Source organism: Bipolaris victoriae, assembly GCF_000527765.1.
Source record: "Bipolaris victoriae FI3 unplaced genomic scaffold scaffold_10, whole genome shotgun sequence".
Taxonomy (NCBI): Eukaryota; Fungi; Ascomycota; class Dothideomycetes; order Pleosporales; family Pleosporaceae; genus Bipolaris; species Bipolaris victoriae.
Window position 1 is genome coordinate 17,378 of NW_014575382.1, and position 18,088 is coordinate 35,465.

Consider the following 18,088-nt stretch of genomic DNA (forward strand, 5'->3'; position numbering starts at 1 on the left):
ACCTGCCTACATCACATCCTTGATAGCGACAGGTAGCGGTTAGGCCCTACCCGCTAATCTCCCACCCCAAGTCTACGCCATCCTACGGCCCTTCTCCACTTCGCACCCGTCGCCGCCATGAATGTGAGTATTGCCTGGTTTTCGCTACAGCCTCAGCTGACATATCCCCCAGATCGTAGAATGGGCCTTCGGAAAGCGCATGACGCCGGCGGAGCGGCTGCGCAAACACCAGCGTGCACTCGAGAAGACGCAACGAGAGCTAGACCGTGAGCGCGTGAAGCTCGAGAACCAGGAAAAGAAGCTGGTTGCAGACATCAAGAAGAGCGCCAAAAATGGCCAAATGGGCCCATTGCGGATACAGGCAAAGGACTTGGTGCGGACACGACGGTATGCTGGCCTGCTGCCTATCGCATTGCTGGCTTGGGACTGACACTCGCTCCAGCTATATCCAGAAGTTCTACCAGATGCGCACACAACTACAGGCGATTTCGTTGAGGATCCAGGTAAATATGGGCATGATCAACCAGATTGGGGCTATGTGGCTGACCGCAAGCAGACGGTTCGCAGCAATGAGCAGATGATGCAGTCTATGAAGGGCGCCACGAGTAGGTCCATGTTCCAATGTGCCCACCACAATATTAACATTCGCAGCACTGCTTGGAAGCATGAACAGACAGATGAACCTCCCCGCGCTTCAGCGTATCGCCATGGAATTCGAAAAAGAGAATGACATCATGGATCAACGACAGGAGATGATGGATGACGCTATCGACGATGCCACGGGCATGGAAGACGAAGAGGAGAGCGAGGACGTAGTCAACCAAGTTTTGGACGAGATAGGCATTGATCTAGGCCAGGCTGTAGGTCGAATGTTATGTTTAGAAGCGCATTTGCTAACGAGTGACAGCTTGGCGAAACACCCAGTGGCCTGCAAAAGAATACAGTCCCTGAAACTAGGGTGGCACAGGCCGTTGGCGGAGGAGGTGCTGACCCCGACGACGATGATCTTCAGGCTCGGCTGGACAGTCTGAGGAGGTGAACATCGAGGGGCAGGCACGCGACAAGCAATAAATGCACAAGATGGAGCCAGTATGTCACATGACCAAGAGTTGCGGGAATGGCGCTATGTAACGGTTGTTGGCTTTGAATTAGCTTCGGTTACCGTAACGGGATCAGCATGCTAGCCCTTGAAATGACGTTTTCATGTGAAGGCGTTTGATCGATCCTTTCTTACAATCCATCCGTGTAGCAGCGTTTGATGTTCCGCCTACTACACATAGTAACATAGGCCAGTCTCCGGACTAGCTTCAAGTGCGAGGCGGACATTGAGGCTAGCCTCTACCTATTACAGCCAGTCTATCAACTAGCCTTGATAAGTAGTAAATATGGTATGTAGTCCGAAGTGTGACACACTACAAAAAGAAGGATGAACCTATACCCTCACTGTTAAAATTCCAACCTATACAGTCATGCCGCTATTACTACCCATGTCGCAGATACAACTTCCCTTCGCCATCGATTACATACACACTGCAGCCCTCTCACTACCTCCACCATTCTTGATCCGCCTTTTACATGATGGAGCCTATCAACACCCTTATACTAACTATAATCCAACACAACCTCACAGCAAAAGCCATTTGTATCTTCACATGGCACATGCAACAAAACCCCACATATTCATACTCGTCAGGTTGGTTACCTCCAAAGACCCACCAAAATAACAAGACTGGAAATCATCAATTTCTCCCCCTTTCTTCCCCGATGTTCCAGTCAGCAAAACAACCCAGTCCCGACTCTCATCCGTGTAACTTTCCACATCTAACAAACTTTATTCCGCCGGTCAATCTCAAATTCAAACATACACACTTGCGGATACCCAAGTTCGTTTGCCGTTTTAATGTCCGGCATTCAGATATACTCACCAAGACTACCTTCAAAAAAAAGCATTTGAGGTAATTTCCGACTAGCGGGTGTATGTATACCACTGCTTTACTTTGACTCCACAATTTCTTCGTAAAACCGAACAAGACTTTTTAAATCACGTTTTCTTCTTTTTGTTGGCAATCTTTTGTGACATATTCAACTGTCTTATTACTATCACGATTAGCAGAAAGCGAAGATGAAACGGATACTCACGAGAGATTCGATTAAGAGGGTGGTGACGAAGGCTTCGCGGGTTTCACTGTGGGAGCGGTTGGAGAAGCCGAGAAAGGTATGTTTTACGCTGAACGCTTAGGATTCGCTGTTGCTGATGTGAGGGGCGGTGGTTTAGTATATATCGCAGGCATTCACGCACACGTCGTGTAGGATTTTTTATATATAGGGAGGGAGGTTGTTTGGATACCAGGGCACAAGTAGATCTGTAAAGGAGGCGGGGGAAGAGCGTGGGCTGGAAGGTTGAGGATATGGCAGAGGGATAAAGAGCGAAGACTAGACAAAGCTACACTGTGAATACTTCAGTATTCATTCATATGTTGTATGCATGTTCAATCCTTTGTATCTCATTACATCTGTATTATCATTAAATTTCCACAATAACTTCATTCGTTGCGAATCTCCGCCCACTGAACGGACTTTCCGCAAAAGCGTATAACTCGTCCTTTGTCAATTCATCTCGATGCTTTGCCCACGCGCCCTTGAATACTCCTTCAGCACTAACTCTGTACTTTGAAGGCCTGCGCTCTGGCATCCATGGTCTATGAAACACTATCTCAACCTCTTCTCGCATACCAGGCGCTAACGTCAACAACTGGTTCGGAGGCGGCGGCATCTTGCGGGTAATATGTATTATAGCCTGTTCTATCTCGCGGTGGCTAGTTTCGTCTACTATGTTGAAGACGCCCGCGTCGAGTGCGTACGGATCCAGTGGCGTGTTCCATTTGAGTACCGTGTACGTTGTGTCGGAGTGATTGTTCTCCACAGTCACAAGGAGAGTAGGCGGATCTCGAGATTTCTGGCTGAGCGATAATTCGAGTCCGGGTAAGCCGTTGCCTGATGTGCGATGCGGTATTGTGAAATCCAGAGGCGATGGTGACTGGTAGACGTAGAATGCGCCTAGGAGAGTGACGGCCAGCCCCGTGAGCAAAGCTATTCGCAGGTTCCAGAGGGCGGTCATTTCAGATACAGGCATTCTGATGGGATATGCCTTTACAGCTTGCGGTAAGTAGGGCAATTCAAGTTGTTCTTCTCCTCTCTCTCCACCCTGGTGGAGTAAGGGTGAAAGGGTCCAGCAGCTCAGGAGACATTGTTGCTAACTTCCCGCTCGATTCTTGCTCACATGCTGCATCGCAAACCTTGTGCATTCCGGTTCGATAGAATTCATTACACATGCAACGAATCAACTTCATCGAAGACAATGTAAACATTACCATTTATGGCTTGGTCCGTTGCTGGCCCCTGGTTGGAAGCGGGATGTGCGGGGTGTGTGCCGCTAGCATAAACTAACCTGCCCGACTTGGCTCGTACCGCCGAACTGCATCATTGTTGCAAGATAAGATGATTTGTTTTTGCGGTCGAGCTACGGGTAGGTTGCGAGGCCTGGAGGATAGACATCTCGTTGTGGACCCTACTACTAGCGCTGTCTGGCTTCCCCCATGCTAATGATGCGCATAGCGGCATACTACTAGTACTTCGTATGGAACCACCCCTTCCATCGCCACTAGATAGAATTTACAGAATTTACACCCATTTCACAGCCCGCGTCAACCATGGCAAAACAACAAGTACCAGCTTCAGTGCCCCAACGTATTTTCGATTGTCACGGCCATCTTCCAGCCCCCAATCGGCAATGCTCACACTGCTGCGCCTCGCTTGGCCTTGTAACAGCCAGGTTCATACGTACGACGATCTTGGACGCCTAAACGCAGCGCACTTCAAATTATCGTACCGTCTCTGAAAGTATGCCTCCGGACACACACGCACACATGTCTCTTACTCTCGATGTGTATCACATGTTATCGCTTGTTCCGATATGAGGCCATCCGCGTACATCTCCATCACCTCCCAGGACGCGACTGAAGAGCAAGGTAAACGCGCGGAAACGATGGAAATGCAGGGCCTCGACGATGGCACCGGATCTGATATACTGCAGCCCAAGATAGAGACTCGTAAAGCCGGGTTGAGAGAAATCTGGTCGTCTTCTCCTTGGAAAGTAACTTTGATTGCTCTTGCGGCCCTCCTTGCGCTCGCCATCATTGTAGTCCTCGCTGCAGCCGCGGAAATGACATCACAGGGCTACATAATGGGCCGGGACTGCTATCCCAATGGTCTTTGGAAAGAAAAGCCTGGTGCGACATGGCGCATCATGGATTCTTCCTACTTTTTCACGCCAAACCTCAGCTTTGGAGCCTTCACCTTCACCCAGGTCAAAGTTATCGACGTTGCTTGGGACGTCATCGTCGGGAGAGGGGGACAGTTACTGCTGGGTTGGATCAACTATCGCGTCTTCAACGAGTGGCTGATATATCACATGGAGATGCATTTCACTTCCTACAAACTCTACGCGGCTGTTGCGTTTGAAACAACGACTATGGGTACGCTTGGTGTATTAGCAAGAGAGTTTCTGGCGTTTGGCAAAAGAACACGGCGTCGGTTCTTCAGGTGGCTTGCGATGCTGTCCATGTTGCTGTCGACTCTGTACGTGCTATCATTTCCGACTTTGATGGGTGCCATGACGGGTTACATTACTACGTACGAGCTATATGTGGAGAATCACGACCACAACCTCATCGAGTGGAGTAAAGTAAGACGAGTGACGAATATTATTCAAGATGCGGATAGATTATTACGCTACGACAAACCCTTGATAATCACAGAAGCCGATACGGAACTTAGAAACGCTGTCAAACTTTGTATGTCGAACGTAAACTCTCCTCAGTAGCTGGCTAACCTCTACTCAGACATGGAACAGTTCGATCCTGATACAGGCAGAACCCCCGGAACAACTGTAGACGGTTTTACTTACTCCGAGCTATACACTGATGAGCCTTCAAAATGGGTAGTAGAAGGGATGACGACACCTCTAGAGCTCACTTCCCCAAGCCTCAATATTACAACCTACCGGACCTACCCAGAAAAGATAATACCTCCGCCAGAATGGCATGGACAGGTCCCCGTTGCTTTCGAGGACCGTCCCACAGATGTATACAACACTTCATACTTGCTTGAGCACGGCTCCTGTCAACCAAGCGAGACATACCAGTGGGGCTTCTCCTACATCTTCCTCTTCATGGTGTCCATATTCAACTTCATCTGGACATGCATCATGATAGGCATGTGGCTCGATACACGGCTGAGCTCGAGAATGTACAAGAGTGGGCGGAGACCGGGGCTGTTGCGCAGCATCATGGATTACTCGGCTGCAGTCAGGCAGGAGCTTGGTACCGAGGCTGAGTATCTAGAGGAAGACGACTTGCGGAGGCGTTTGAAACAGAGCGGGGGTTCGTTGATAGTACCGAGTGGGGAGCTTAGGATATCGCGGGCGGATACTGGAGAGAGGGAGATGAGGGAGAGGGGGTGGCGGAGGAGATTGACGAAGGGAAGCACGTTTTGAGAAGGCTGAGCCATTCGTGGCATCATGATCATTATCATTGTGAAATGTAAAAGTGGATGGGGCTCTAACCCCATTGAAATCTCTCTTCATCCAACCTTGTACCTTCTTCCCAGCACTTTTCCACCCATCCTATACCAACTATTCGAGCAAGTCCAGAGATTCTCGGATTCAATCTCTTGGGCATAGATCTCTCATCTGGTACAACGATGTGCGTGACTCCCTCTTCTTCCTCGTTATCAGCAATCAGCCCATCTCCAAAACGGAGATAGTTCTTCGCCAGTTGCGCCTTCAACGACCATTCTTCGCTATCCACATCATCTGGAAAAACAGCTTTGACAGAGTGAAACATATGAGTCTTCAGCTGCTCCAGAGGCTTGCTATGATCTTCCAACTGTTTCAAAAATTCTTGTCGCTGGAACGTAGCTGGACTTTCCGGTTTCATCATCCCATCCAGCAACTTCCTCATCTCTTCCACGTCCGCAATGTCGCGTGCGTAAGAATCGCCATTTTCATCTACGTTGCTCTCAATCTCGAATTGATCGTCATCGTGGAGGTAGAACATGTGCCTATTCGGTTCAAAAGGGAGTAGGTAGGGCAGTGCGCCAGTGTCTGCTTCGCTTTGCGTAATACAGTCTTGGATCCAGATTGGCTTGACGATGTTGTTTGTAGCTCGCTTTTCCAGCGACGCGACTTTGATCAGCCGTTTGTCGGCAATGATGATGAGATTCTTGTCTGTAGAGTCGCGTTGGACAAGCTTGCCACCGTTGGCTTTGATCAGTGCCTCTAGGTCGGCTTTAGATTTCTTCATTGGGTGCACCTGTTCAGTCATGACATAGAAGCTGAGTCCGTCGAAGATTTTAGACTCTGGGCCTGCATAAGGCGTCGTCACTGTATCGTTGCCCATCACCGCCAGCGGCTTCTTCGATGTGCGCGCCTTCTTGCGTCGTGACTGTTCGATCTTGAATTCCTTCTCTTTCTCGGACTTCTCGATCTCTATTTTAGTTTTGACTTCCAGGAATTCCTGCACGGAAAGCGCCTGATCCCATCGTTTGTCTGTCCTGAGCTGCTTGAAGCGCGGAAAGCGGAGTGTCAATGCAAAGCGGAACTTGTCGCTGCTCTCGACGCTGGCAGCTTTGCACTCCAGTACGACAGAGTCACTTGGTCTAATCCATTGGTCCGGTCTCTCATGTTGCCGATTCTGCTCGTGGCCACCTAGTTCGATGAATGGCGGTGGACGCCGAGGATCCCAGTCATGCCATTTTCCTTGCGTTCGTCCTCGTAAAGCAGCGTAGTCGTCCGAGCTAAATCCACCACCAACTTTGAAGAATGACCAACAATGTTCGTGTTTGGGGTCTCCTGGCTTTGCGCTCTTGTTCGTTAGTAACGCACAGAGAAAAGATGAGTGGGCACCACCGCGACGGCCAGAGCCAAAGTACCCTCCCACGACAATGCAGTCAAGAGACTCTCCAAACTCGGACATGTACTCCGGCTTCACCTTCATCCAATCATTGTTTCGTTGGTTCAAGCAATACATTGAGCGAGGGTTCTTTAACACCAAGCCCTCGGATGCTTCAGCAACCACTTTTCGCAGCGCCGGCTCGATCTCAGTATGCGAACGCGCCTCAATATATGGATGGACTTCTAATCTGCGATGTACACCTTTGACAGCGCTTTCCAGAGCACGACGGCGATCACGAAGCGTATACTGGGTGAGCAACGTATCGTTCAGATACACACAATCAAACACTCGAAACAATGGTCGCTGGCCAGTCTCTTGATTTGTTTTGTTCTCCTTTTCAGATATGGCTGCCGTCTTGAGAGTACCAAACCCAACGATGTGATCAGTTTCCATGTCCCAGGTAACCATTTCGCCGTCGAGGATAATGTTCCTCACATTCTTCCCAAATGCTTCTGTTACGAACCGCGTGAGTGCTCCAGCTTCGTCGCCGTGGAAATGCTTTCCATAGAGATAAGTGTAGTCTTTTGCCTTTCGCGACCAGAAGCCAAACGATTTCCCGCCTGGCGCATCTGAGTCCTCTACCATATGTAGTTGCATGCGTTCACCGTCCAGTTTCTCCTCAATCCAGAACGTATCGTCATCTGAATCTCCTTTGAACCTGGTAACCATTTTCTGGAACGAGCCTACTTTGTCCTGAAATTGAGCTAGTTGCGGTTGGAAGCATTGCATGAGACTAAGACCAGTATTCTCGCCTTCAAGACGTATGTTGTGATCAAAAAGCTCCCAACAAACACGCCGAAGATTTGATGACACGTTGAATAGCGTTTCTGCATCCGGATGCCAAATGTCAAGCAAGGTCTTCTCAGTCGCGCCAATTTTCATCTGACGAAGAATCATCCGAATAAGCCACGTCATTTCCTCGGCATTCATTCTCCGATAAAATCTCTGGAAGATTTTAACTTGCTCCTCTTCGGTACCGACCTGCGATAATTTGTCGAGAGCATTGTTGACTTCCGCGATGCTCATGTCGCTGTACTCTGTCTTGAGCTGACGTGACGATAGAATCTCATAGCACCGTCCGGCAAAGTCGCCAGCAGTCCAAGTTGGTGCCTTTTGCAGCTGACTAGGTAACTTCCAGTTGAGCATGTGCTTCGCATCATCTGAATCCTTGCCAATTCTGGTGAGCTTGATCAAGATTTTTGCTATTGTCTTCTCTTTCAAACCATACATTGCCCGCTCTCGGTCTTTCTCGGGGATAATGAGACGCATTGCAGGATAGAAGTCATTCCCCACCTGCTTCCGCCAATTCGCAATAAAGCGCTCGACGATGTTCCGCTTGGCTTCATGTGGCGTTAGGTTGCCGCGGCCGTGCGGTCCAACCTTGCGCCGGGGGCCAACCGGCTGCTTCTTTTTTTGCGTGTCCATGAGCGGGTTGAAAAGATCGGTGAACAATGTGTGAAACGGCAGTGTCTTGTGTAAATTCAAAGGCCGCAGCGGGTATTTCTCGTCCAGGTCGTCATCATGGCCGTACATGAGGGTATTTTCCCGTACGGCGTCTGTATCTGGCATTGGCGTATCTTCTGCCATTTTGAGTGCATTGATGAGGAGCACCACGCAGTGGGCCGTCGTTGGTATTTGAATGCCGCGTCGTGGATGCCTGGAAGGTCGCGTTTAGCGTTGCGCGTGATCACGTGGCTCTTAGGCATGGAAGCGGTTAGCGTACTGCCCAGGACATCACCCATGCACAGGTGGATAAACGGGGGCTGTCATGAGGCTGACAGTGCTAATCTTGGAACATTAGAATTGCGACTCCACTGTTCGTTTTCAGCGCCGTCTCTCTTTTTCTCTTCCTTCCATGTACATATGTATGCTGCGTAGCGCTACTGTCCAACCCGAATCGATAGCCTTGAAATCCCTTTGTGTACGTCATTATTGTTGACCAACCCGATGGAGCATAAATGAGCTCTACACGCAACCAGGGCTGGGTCCCGCAGTCAGCCGGAGATGTGCAGCACAACGTACGCAACGCTGCATTGCAGGGCGCCTCGAAAGCCTTCTCCAAACCCCCTGTGAAGCCGAAGCCTGTCACCAACACATATACCGGAGGAGACAATGCAGCTTGGCTAGCAGCCACGCGGGTTGGAACAGGCAGCCCTGCATCCTTACAACGAGACCATACCGGCGGATCTCTAGGCGTCAGCAGACCAATCACCTCCAACCCGGCGAATGCTACGTCGTTGAGCGTTCCTGGCGATCACCTTGACCGTGTACCATCTCCATCCAACATCGCGGCACGGCTGGCCGCTGCCCGGCACAGCCCTCTGAAGCCCATGCCCCAACCCAAACTCCAGCCCGCGCCTACGATGGACGAACAAGAGCCGAATGAAAGGGATATCCTACCTCCGCCTGGTAGTGTGGGCAATCTACTTGCGAAACTTGAGCCTAAGAAGCCTGGTCCGCAGCAGCAGAAAAGGAGAGACAGTCTTGAGTCGCGCTCAGCTGCCAGCCGTGCCCAGCGACCGGAATTAACCAGCAGGCCCACCGACGATACTCCTATACCGCCTACAAATACCTTAGTAAAGATGTTTGAACAAGGCAGATCTACAACGCCGACCGACCAGACTTCTACGCCTTTACATGTTGCTCGAAGTTCGCCGCCTCCTGTTCGATCCCCAAAGCCTCGGCGGACCTTTTCACTACCACCTGACCCGGAAGAAGATAACGCTCCGCTGCAGAGGAAAAGGACACAGACACCTCCACCTGTCAAGCCAAAGCCAAAGCCAAAGCACCAGATTCAGCTATCCCCACAATTCACTGACGGTGCGAATGACAAAGCATACTTCAATACGCCTAAAAAGGGTCCTATGAAATCACCTCCGGTCAAGCAGAAGCCAGTAGAATTAGCAGCTCTGACGACGGCAATCTCACCACCTCGAAAAGGCTCCCGTCAGGCAAGGAGAATGTCGACATCCATGGAAAGCTCTAAACCGCCTTCAACGCCGTCTTCTTTCAAGTCCGCAAAAGAGGAACAAGAAGAAGAGGACGCAGAAGTCAAACTCAAGCCAACCGTGCCTCCACCTCGTCGCTCGACTACCCGGAAAGCAGAGTCAGTGCCGGCCTCGCAAAAGCTTCAACCGACAACACCCATTCAGATCAAATCACGCGCAGGTGCTCAAACGCCAGGTTCAGCCTCTCCGGTGCGGAATCTCTCGCCTCATCGACCAGCATCTAATATAGGAACGGCCTCCCCTTCGGTGTATCACAACAACTACCAACGCGAATCAGTTAAGCAGATCACTCAGCACATGACCGGAGAGTCCCTATCAAGCGCAATCATGGGCGCAGCTTTAGCTTCACAGTCTCGCAATGTTTCCCCCGCGCCTCGCCCCATGTCAGTCGAGCCGCTCTTTCCACCACGCAAGCAACACCACCATCACCACTTGCCGTTTCACCGGTCTCCGTCTCCGCAAAAGAATTCACCTCCGAAAAGCACAGGAAAGTTGCGTACCACAATGCGCAAAGAGCCATCCTCATCAGACGATGAAGATAACAAGGTGGACAAGTACAAAAAGAAAGGCACAAGAATCATGGGCATCAAAGGGCGGAAACATCCGAACAAGCACGATGAGGGAAATCGAAAGCGATGGCGTGACCAGATCACTGAAAGAGAGCGAAAACGGTACGAAGGGGTCTGGGCGGCAAACAAAGGCCTTTTCATACCTCCATCGCCTCGTGCAGCGCCTGACGATGATCCATCCGCCGACGTACTGAATCTTGTGGTCAAAGAGATTTGGACGAGGAGTCGCTTACCCACGCACGTGCTAGAAGAAGTATGGGACTTGGTAGACGGACGAGCAATTGGAAGACTGACCAGATACGAATTTGTCGTGGGACTGTGGTTGATTGATCAACGACTCAAAGGACGGAAATTACCCGTCAAAGTCAGTGATAGTGTGTGGCAGAGTGCAAGGAACGTGGACATTAAAGTCAAGATTAAACATTAATAGAGAGGGTATGAGCGTTCATAGATGACTGTATTTGCCGCCGATATTGTACTTGGTGCTATAGATGCTAGAGATACCCTTAATTGGAATTTATTTCGTCTGTTGGTATAATTCACCATCCACCTTTTGAATCCTTGCCAGTCCCACTTATCCCACCCATAGACAAAAGCCCAGTACTCCTCACAAAATTCGCCGTACTCCAAAACCCACCGCTGAAATCGAGATCGTACCAGTAATTCACTGCACAGCAAATCCCTTCTTCGTTGCAACTCTGGCTTACTTTGTGATACCAGAGCGCAGGCAAATACAGCATATCGCCTTCCTCCAACGACACACGTAGAGGCTGCGAGTGCTGCGAATAAGGCGTCGGATTAGCAAGCGGTACCTCAGGATCCCACGTCGCAAACGGCACGTATTCCTCCGGCTCATCTACCGCAATCACAAGCTCCTCCTTCTCTTCCTCACTAGATGCCGTGGATTTAGGTCGATACGTAGCTGCGAGGACAGCCTTCTCTTTCACACAAGCCGCCTCTACGGGCGGCAGCAATACAAAATGCTTTTTACCGAGAATCTGCACGTAAATGTTTTCGTAGTTGTCTTTGTGCAGAGCGGTGGTTGAATGCGAGTTTCCGAGCCAGAAGTTGATTGCGTCGGGGTCTTGCTCCAAAGCTATACGAGCGAAGGGGATAGAGGAGGGTACGTCGGCGAAGAGGGTGGCGTATTCGTTTCGGAGGTTGTCGTTTTGGGTTTGGGCGTAGTATGTTGGGCCGATGTATCTTTTATCGTGTTCTTGACGCTGGATTTTGGTCAAGACGGATTCGAAGGGGCAGTCGGTTTCGTGGGGCTTGACGAAGAGGGAGCCGCCAGAGGGTAGGTCGACGACTGAATCGGCGTTGCCGTGGGGGGTCATGGCTACGTTTACGGTTTGGCCGCGCATCACGTCTTGGAGGTACTGGGCGTTCCATTTTTTGCGGGCTGGGAAGGATGAGGCTCCGTTGCGGATTATGAATGGGCGGTTGCGCGCGACTTGTCGCATGAACTGGAGTGGTGATGGCTCTTCATGGAGAATATCGATGGTAGAGGGGTTGAGGTCGTGGTAAGATGTTATCAGGTCTACCAATCAATGAGCACTGTGTTGACAAAGTACAAAGAAATAAAACTTCAGTAAAAAAAGGCATCGAAGAAAATGAATGCACCTCTTACAGCATCTTGCAATGTCCCCTCGCCTTCAAGGCCAGTTGGTGCAGATCTAAGTACATCAGCAAAACGAACAGATCAAGAGAAGTCACGCACGATATACCTGAGACCAGCCTGCTCCGCGCTCTTCAAGCCCACAACTTCATCTTGCACCTGAACCATCTTTCCGCAATCACACTCGTCCGCGCAAAAGTTCATGAAGTGGGATGCCCATGGAGTTAAACGCACTAGCGCCGGCGATAATCTAGCTTGACGGAATTCCAAACACTCGTTCGTACATCCCCTCACTCGCTCCAGCTACAAACAAGTTCCGCAACGTCATTGAGCGGACGCGCAAGCCCAGCATCGCACAATCAGAAGATGCACATGTGATACCAAAGCTCAAGATCTTTTTTTTCCTGCTTTGTAATGCCGCCACCATGGTCTTCGATCCACCGCTTCCATAAGAAGTCAGCACCCGCCTTCTTAAGCCCTCAAGCATGGACGCGTACGTTGCAATCACACCTATGCGCCCAATTGCGCAACTAAATCAACGTCTAGGTAGCGCCTTCCTCGTCGCCAAAGTCTTCGTCGTCGGTCATGTCTTCTTCTCGTACATCGGCGGCGTGGGATCGACCACCGGTATATCCATGGTCCCCACCATTCCTCATTCCTTTCGCTCACACCCTTGGATCTTGTACTCGTCGCTTCACCGTCGAGGCCGGAATATACAGGTCGGCGATGTGATAACGTATACGCACCCCATGTTTCCTAAGCAGCATGGGTGCAAGCGGGTTATTGGTATGCCGGGTGACTTTGTTAGTGTTATTACGCCGGGACGCAGCGATGAGGATATCGAGGCTGTTGATGCTGAGGGGAAGTGGGCGAGCGTGAGGGAAGAGGTGATTCGGGTGCCGGATGGGCATTGCTGGGTGCAAGGGGACAATCTGGAGTGGAGTAGGGATAGTAGGCTGTTCGGTCCTTTGCCGTTGGGTTTGGTCAAGTCGAAAGTGTTGGCGGTTATTCTGCCGTTTCGAGAGGCAAAATGGGTGGGTAGTTCGGTTGATGTCGTCGATCCGCAGGAGAAGGAAAGAGAATGGATCCTGAAGTAAACAACGGGACGATACGATGTTGATGAAATGATCATACCTTACTTAATCACCTAAACAAACAGTCGGCTCTTCTACGAACCAACTACACACGAAATTCCTATAACAGCTCTTGACAATAAGATACAATAAAGACTGAAAAAAAAATTGAAAAAACCTCGACACATCGAACTTCTATGCGTACAAGACCAAAGTCATAAACCATTCCATAAACGCCAAAACAATGCAATCCCTTTCTTTGGCCACACGCTCGCTCAATCCCAGCTCTGCTTCTCCACAGACGGCGTACCAAGCACACCAACGCCATCACCCCTCCGCTTCCTCTTACCCACAAACTCGCTCGCCCAATCAAACATCTGCCACGCCCAGCTACCCGCAACCATGACACCACTGACAACATTCACTAGCGTAATCAGCAACTTCCAGAAGCTCTTGCTCTCCTCGACAATCGCCAGCATAATGGGTTCGATATCGAACTTGACAAAGATACCAGGGACGTAGTTGTCATCTACCTTGTGCGACTGCGAGGTAACGGCGTACTGGTTTGTCTTGATGGCGTGCGCCATGTGGAACATGTTGGATGAGGGTTGGTCTTTGGTGGAGACGACGGATTCCATGAGGGGCATGAGGGAGGGGTTGTCGGTGTAGATGGTGGGGACGATGGAGAGGTAGTATTGGAATTTGTAGAAGTGGTCTGCGGGGGTTGGGGTGACGGCGATGGTGGAGTCGAGGGGGTTGGTCAGCGAGGGGTAGTATGGGCCGAATGACATTTCGCGGATGATGTGGGAGAAGTTAAAGGCTGAAGGGGTTTGTTAGTTTGGGGGGAGAGGGGACATTTTTGACGGGTTCTGGGATGTGTGATCTTACTTGAATGGTCGAGGTGTTCTCCAAATTCCATGTATCCGTGTCCTCTTGCGGTGATGTGGAAGTCTCCCTGCACCTTGTTTCCCACAAGATTGCCGTAGATTCTGCAACTATCCGTCGGGCCGCGCAGCTTGGGTGTCTTGCTGAACTTCTTCTTTGTCGCCTTTCCCAAATGCTCGTGCACATCGCCGTACTCTTCCCATTCCGGAATTTGGGTTGTCTCATCGCCCAACTCGTGCGTGCCTTTCTCAGTGTTCTTGCCAGTCCACTGCGACCATGAGGTTGGGTCTTTACGTAGAAGCTCACCGGCTAGCGTGCGATCACCAGCTGCATCTTGCATGTTTACGTGGAGGTCACCACATTTCATGGCGACAATTATATCGAGGTTTATTTGCATGTCGTGAGATACACCCTTTTCGATGGTGAAGGATTGCGTCGTTGTGCCAGCATACCAGCGCGCAATTTCCGACCAGGTCAGATAGATGCATGTAATGATGAGAGTTACTGTCCATGCTGAGGAATTGCGACCCTGAACGAGGTACGTCTTTTTGGTTTTGGCTGCGATTGTCGGTTAGTTGTGTTGCTCGTCTATGAGTGAGCAACGTCGCATCAGTTCAAACCACCATTGCAAGTGATATAATTCACCTTCCCCAAATCTCTGCGTGCAAAAGTCCTCTTGATCTTCCGTAGAGAAAGTAGTACTTACGAAAAGCATCGAAACTTGACACGATCCCCCCTTTGGCAGGTCCAAACGCATCATCATCATGCCCATGCTCCCCGAAATCGTTCATTCTGGCTGCTCAGTCGTGACACTAGGGTACTGCAGCCCCAGTCGCGATTCAGCAAAAATCAAAATGGGAAGAAAGTAAAGGGTGGGGTGAACTAATGAGCGACGTTGACACAAGTAGGTAATGCGACGCGAAAGGCCACCTTGAACTGCTGTAATGATCGGCGTCCGTGCCCGCGGAAGAGGCCCGTTTAGGATCGCTCCGCCACGTGCCTCCTTCACCCTGCGAACTTATCGCAAGCGCCATCCCACATGATAACAATGCGCCCCAGTTAAGATTTACATCTCTCAGAGTTCATTATGCTTGTTCATTGTCTTAATGCTAAACTGCTAAACATCATACATGCTCTCACATCATGCCTCCATTGATCAGGTTTAAGCAGTAGTGTCTCCAAGGTTGCTGAACTTGCTGTCGCCATCCTGTGCCATGTCGGCCGTCTTGGGAGTAACACCGGCATTTGCAGCATTTACACCCTGCAGCTTGCGCTCCGCTTCTCTAGCGGGATCGTTGATTGTACCAATTTCGCCAAACTTGCGGTCTCCGTGTAGTTCCGGATCCTCTGTCAGATTGGCGCCCTTGGGCTTAAGTACGCCTGGATCGACATGTGTACCAGAGAGAGCAACGGGTGCTGTACCCGTCACGCTGGATGCTCCTTCAGTGCTACCCGAAGTGCCGCCTAGACCCTTGCCTGAGCTTATGGTCTTCTCCTCATTCCATCCTTCCTGAGCATCTCGCGCTTCAGAATTAACGGCAGCGCTGAGCTTGACGGCATTTGACGTGTCGGTTGTGTTTGTGTTTGTGGATGAAGAAGGCTGGTCTGAGACTCCTGCCTTGGGGTTGCCTTCACCAAAGTGGCCATGATTCTTAAGGGACTCGCCTGCGAGAGAGTCGGATGTTACGATACCGACCGCCTCGTTGATGGGAACTTTCGACGCAGGGTCGGTAGTTACCTGGGAGATGAAGTCAGCTGCGTTATTACATCCAGTATCTCACCGTAGGGTAAGGCGAGTATATGTAAGCCCGTTCTCGGGTGATACTGCATGCATACCTTTTGTCCGATGGAAGTCATGTTATTTAGATATCTTGCTATTTGGGATTAAGTTGAGTTGTTTTTTTCTGACAGAGAATAGGATGCAGGTATTTAGTTGGAGAGTTGTAGATGGTATGTGCTTTTCCAAGGGAAGTGCAAACTGCCTTTAATGTATGCTCATAAATAAATCATTGTGACCTATTCATACGTATGGCGTATGTTGGCGTTTGTGTGACGTCAAAAGCGCTTCACCTCAGTCTTGACTACTAGTGCTGCCCTGTTCTTGGACAGACGTGGTGTGAGATAGACTTGGATCACGGAATATACTCCATCAAACCGCAGTGGAGATCGGGTATTCATGTGTGCTTTGCGGCTGGGATAGCGTCGGGAATAGTCGTGTCTTGGCAAGCCTCCATGAGCGCCTGGTTAGCGAGTACGTACACTTTCTTGTCTGGACCAAGAAGGCGAGCTTACGACGTTTAGCCCTATACCGCTATTAGAAAGTAAGATATCCTTTCTAGAAAATATCTAGAAGGAGGAAATTATGAGTGCCGTACAATTCATAGTGCACGGTCTCTTGAGATATTTGATTTTCACACTTCCGACATGGCTTTGCTTCGATCCAGAGATCAAATGCACCAGTCGGACAGCTAGCCACATGATAGCGAATACATTTAGTAGACGACATTACGAAGATTAGAAACTGATGTATTTCATCATTCATTGAATTCGTATATTAAGTCATCAAGATACTGCTCTTGCAGTCGGCCAGCTGAACGCAGTGACAGTGACCTTGTATGATAAGAAAATCCTCCAATCCCACTACACTTTGGGTATCGTTGATCATCATCTCCTCGTGGAACACTCTACTGCTTGAGACCGGAGCTGGGGTCGTTCTTTTGTGGGTATCCGTAATCCTTGCCAGTTGTGTCGGCAAGGCCAGAGTGGTTCTTGGCCTCGCGAGAAACAGCATCGTTGGGAATACCATCGAGACCATCCTTTGCCTCACGGGCTGAAGCACCACCAGCACCTACGGCAGGCTCACGGATAGCTCCGCCGCCGGAAGTGAAGCTGGCTTCTTGGCCGCCCGAGCCAACGTTGACAGTACGAGCGTCAGAAGAGTTGAAGTCGGAGGCGACTGGTGGCTGGTCGGGAAGAGGGAGGTTGGACTGGGCCTCATCGACGGCCTTGTTGTTGCCCTTCATGTCGACGGTGGTGTTGGCGTAACCTTGCTGAGAAGAGACCATTTTGGTTGTTGTTGTGTGCTAGGTATGTTAGTACTTATAAGTACTGAAGGCATGCATGTGGGGCCGCGTCTCGCGTCACGAACACCAACTTGAGAGCCTTCTACCACCTACTGCATATGATTGTACTTACTTTATGGGTATGAGGAGGAAGTGAAGAGTGTTATGAGTGTGCGTTTGGCGTTAGAGATGTAATTGAAATTGTGGTTGTGATACTGGAAAGAAAACTGCACTGTGAGGCACGTTGGTGTTTTATCATAATAGCTGAGAACCCTCGCCCCACCATGACGTCTCACTGATGCAATTTGCCCATCGCAGATTCCCACCCCAGCGAAGTGGGTTTGTTCGCATCATCGGATGGTCTTCTGCAAAATCAGTTAGTGCTTGCGCCCGTGCATCGGGACAAGCGAGCCGCAACTCTGGATAGTGTCGCGTGTCGGTTGTTATGATTGGGGGAACTGGGAAGCCAAGTACAGTAAGACGTAAGCAACTTCTAATTGCTTCCCTTGATGATGGGAAGTTTGAAATACAAATATCTTCATAAAGAATGCACCTGGTTTCTTCTTGTGGTTTCCCTTTCCCCATTTCTACCACTAGCAAAGTTCGAAGATCATCCTAGCAATGAAGCAAGCAGGAAACCAATGCCAAAGACAGCATAAATAACGCCCAAGTGGAGAATGTGAGGTATTGCCTCCCAGACCGGTGAAACGACAGGGATCTGCCGGCCACCGGACGGTTATGGCAAGCGGCATACTGCCCAAGTTCAGTATAACGAGATCTTCTGATGCTCGTTTCACCCATGGATCCTGGTAAAAAATCGTCCCTGCATCGGGGTCTTGATCAACACGTACACATCTCAT

The 18,088-nt window shown here is 50.2% G+C and overlaps 12 protein-coding genes across 12 annotated transcripts; 4 read left to right on the forward strand and 8 right to left on the reverse strand.

Annotated features, from left to right (window-relative positions):
• Nucleotides 1–117: 117 nt before the first annotated feature.
• On the forward strand, nt 118–1,039 carry COCVIDRAFT_34254 (hypothetical protein; the record flags this gene model as incomplete). The annotated part of the gene is made up of 6 exons (XM_014705131.1): nt 118–123; nt 173–387; nt 443–503; nt 557–605; nt 652–860; nt 908–1,039. The coding sequence occupies 6 exons, from the start codon at nt 118–120 to the stop codon at nt 1,037–1,039; spliced, it is 672 nt and encodes a 223-aa protein (XP_014560617.1).
• Nucleotides 1,040–2,524: 1,485 nt separating this feature from the next.
• Nucleotides 2,525–3,118, reverse strand: COCVIDRAFT_88830 (hypothetical protein; the record flags this gene model as incomplete). The annotated part of the gene is made up of 1 exon (XM_014705132.1): nt 2,525–3,118. One exon carries the CDS (start codon nt 3,116–3,118, stop codon nt 2,525–2,527), a length of 594 nt encoding a protein of 197 aa, XP_014560618.1.
• A 927-nt stretch (nt 3,119–4,045) lies between these two features.
• Nucleotides 4,046–5,554, forward strand: COCVIDRAFT_12595 (hypothetical protein; the record flags this gene model as incomplete). Its single annotated transcript, XM_014705079.1, has 2 exons — nt 4,046–4,853; nt 4,902–5,554. 2 exons carry the CDS (start codon nt 4,046–4,048, stop codon nt 5,552–5,554), a joined length of 1,461 nt encoding a protein of 486 aa, XP_014560565.1.
• Nucleotides 5,555–5,618: 64 nt separating this feature from the next.
• COCVIDRAFT_88781 (hypothetical protein) lies at nt 5,619–8,600 on the reverse strand (the record flags this gene model as incomplete). Its single annotated transcript, XM_014705133.1, has 1 exon — nt 5,619–8,600. The coding sequence occupies one exon, from the start codon at nt 8,598–8,600 to the stop codon at nt 5,619–5,621; it is 2,982 nt and encodes a 993-aa protein (XP_014560619.1).
• Nucleotides 8,601–8,971: 371 nt separating this feature from the next.
• Nucleotides 8,972–11,017, forward strand: COCVIDRAFT_23176 (hypothetical protein; the record flags this gene model as incomplete). The annotated part of the gene is made up of 1 exon (XM_014705098.1): nt 8,972–11,017. The coding sequence occupies one exon, from the start codon at nt 8,972–8,974 to the stop codon at nt 11,015–11,017; it is 2,046 nt and encodes a 681-aa protein (XP_014560584.1).
• A 112-nt stretch (nt 11,018–11,129) lies between these two features.
• On the reverse strand, nt 11,130–12,376 carry COCVIDRAFT_34258 (hypothetical protein; the record flags this gene model as incomplete). Its single annotated transcript, XM_014705134.1, has 4 exons — nt 11,130–11,140; nt 11,174–12,130; nt 12,214–12,266; nt 12,318–12,376. 4 exons carry the CDS (start codon nt 12,374–12,376, stop codon nt 11,130–11,132), a joined length of 1,080 nt encoding a protein of 359 aa, XP_014560620.1.
• A 246-nt stretch (nt 12,377–12,622) lies between these two features.
• Nucleotides 12,623–13,305, forward strand: COCVIDRAFT_23178 (hypothetical protein; the record flags this gene model as incomplete). Its single annotated transcript, XM_014705099.1, has 2 exons — nt 12,623–12,701; nt 12,755–13,305. 2 exons carry the CDS (start codon nt 12,623–12,625, stop codon nt 13,303–13,305), a joined length of 630 nt encoding a protein of 209 aa, XP_014560585.1.
• A 251-nt stretch (nt 13,306–13,556) lies between these two features.
• COCVIDRAFT_34260 (hypothetical protein) lies at nt 13,557–14,957 on the reverse strand (the record flags this gene model as incomplete). The annotated part of the gene is made up of 3 exons (XM_014705135.1): nt 13,557–14,101; nt 14,170–14,724; nt 14,873–14,957. The coding sequence occupies 3 exons, from the start codon at nt 14,955–14,957 to the stop codon at nt 13,557–13,559; spliced, it is 1,185 nt and encodes a 394-aa protein (XP_014560621.1).
• A 48-nt stretch (nt 14,958–15,005) lies between these two features.
• On the reverse strand, nt 15,006–15,200 carry COCVIDRAFT_88699 (hypothetical protein; the record flags this gene model as incomplete). Its single annotated transcript, XM_014705136.1, has 1 exon — nt 15,006–15,200. The coding sequence occupies one exon, from the start codon at nt 15,198–15,200 to the stop codon at nt 15,006–15,008; it is 195 nt and encodes a 64-aa protein (XP_014560622.1).
• A 128-nt stretch (nt 15,201–15,328) lies between these two features.
• Nucleotides 15,329–16,023, reverse strand: COCVIDRAFT_88811 (hypothetical protein; the record flags this gene model as incomplete). Its single annotated transcript, XM_014705137.1, has 2 exons — nt 15,329–15,904; nt 16,003–16,023. The coding sequence occupies 2 exons, from the start codon at nt 16,021–16,023 to the stop codon at nt 15,329–15,331; spliced, it is 597 nt and encodes a 198-aa protein (XP_014560623.1).
• Nucleotides 16,024–16,850: 827 nt separating this feature from the next.
• Nucleotides 16,851–17,231, reverse strand: COCVIDRAFT_34262 (hypothetical protein; the record flags this gene model as incomplete). The annotated part of the gene is made up of 1 exon (XM_014705138.1): nt 16,851–17,231. One exon carries the CDS (start codon nt 17,229–17,231, stop codon nt 16,851–16,853), a length of 381 nt encoding a protein of 126 aa, XP_014560624.1.
• A 590-nt stretch (nt 17,232–17,821) lies between these two features.
• On the reverse strand, nt 17,822–18,088 carry COCVIDRAFT_88608 (hypothetical protein; the record flags this gene model as incomplete). The annotated part of the gene is made up of 1 exon (XM_014705139.1): nt 17,822–18,088. The coding sequence occupies one exon, from the start codon at nt 18,086–18,088 to the stop codon at nt 17,822–17,824; it is 267 nt and encodes an 88-aa protein (XP_014560625.1).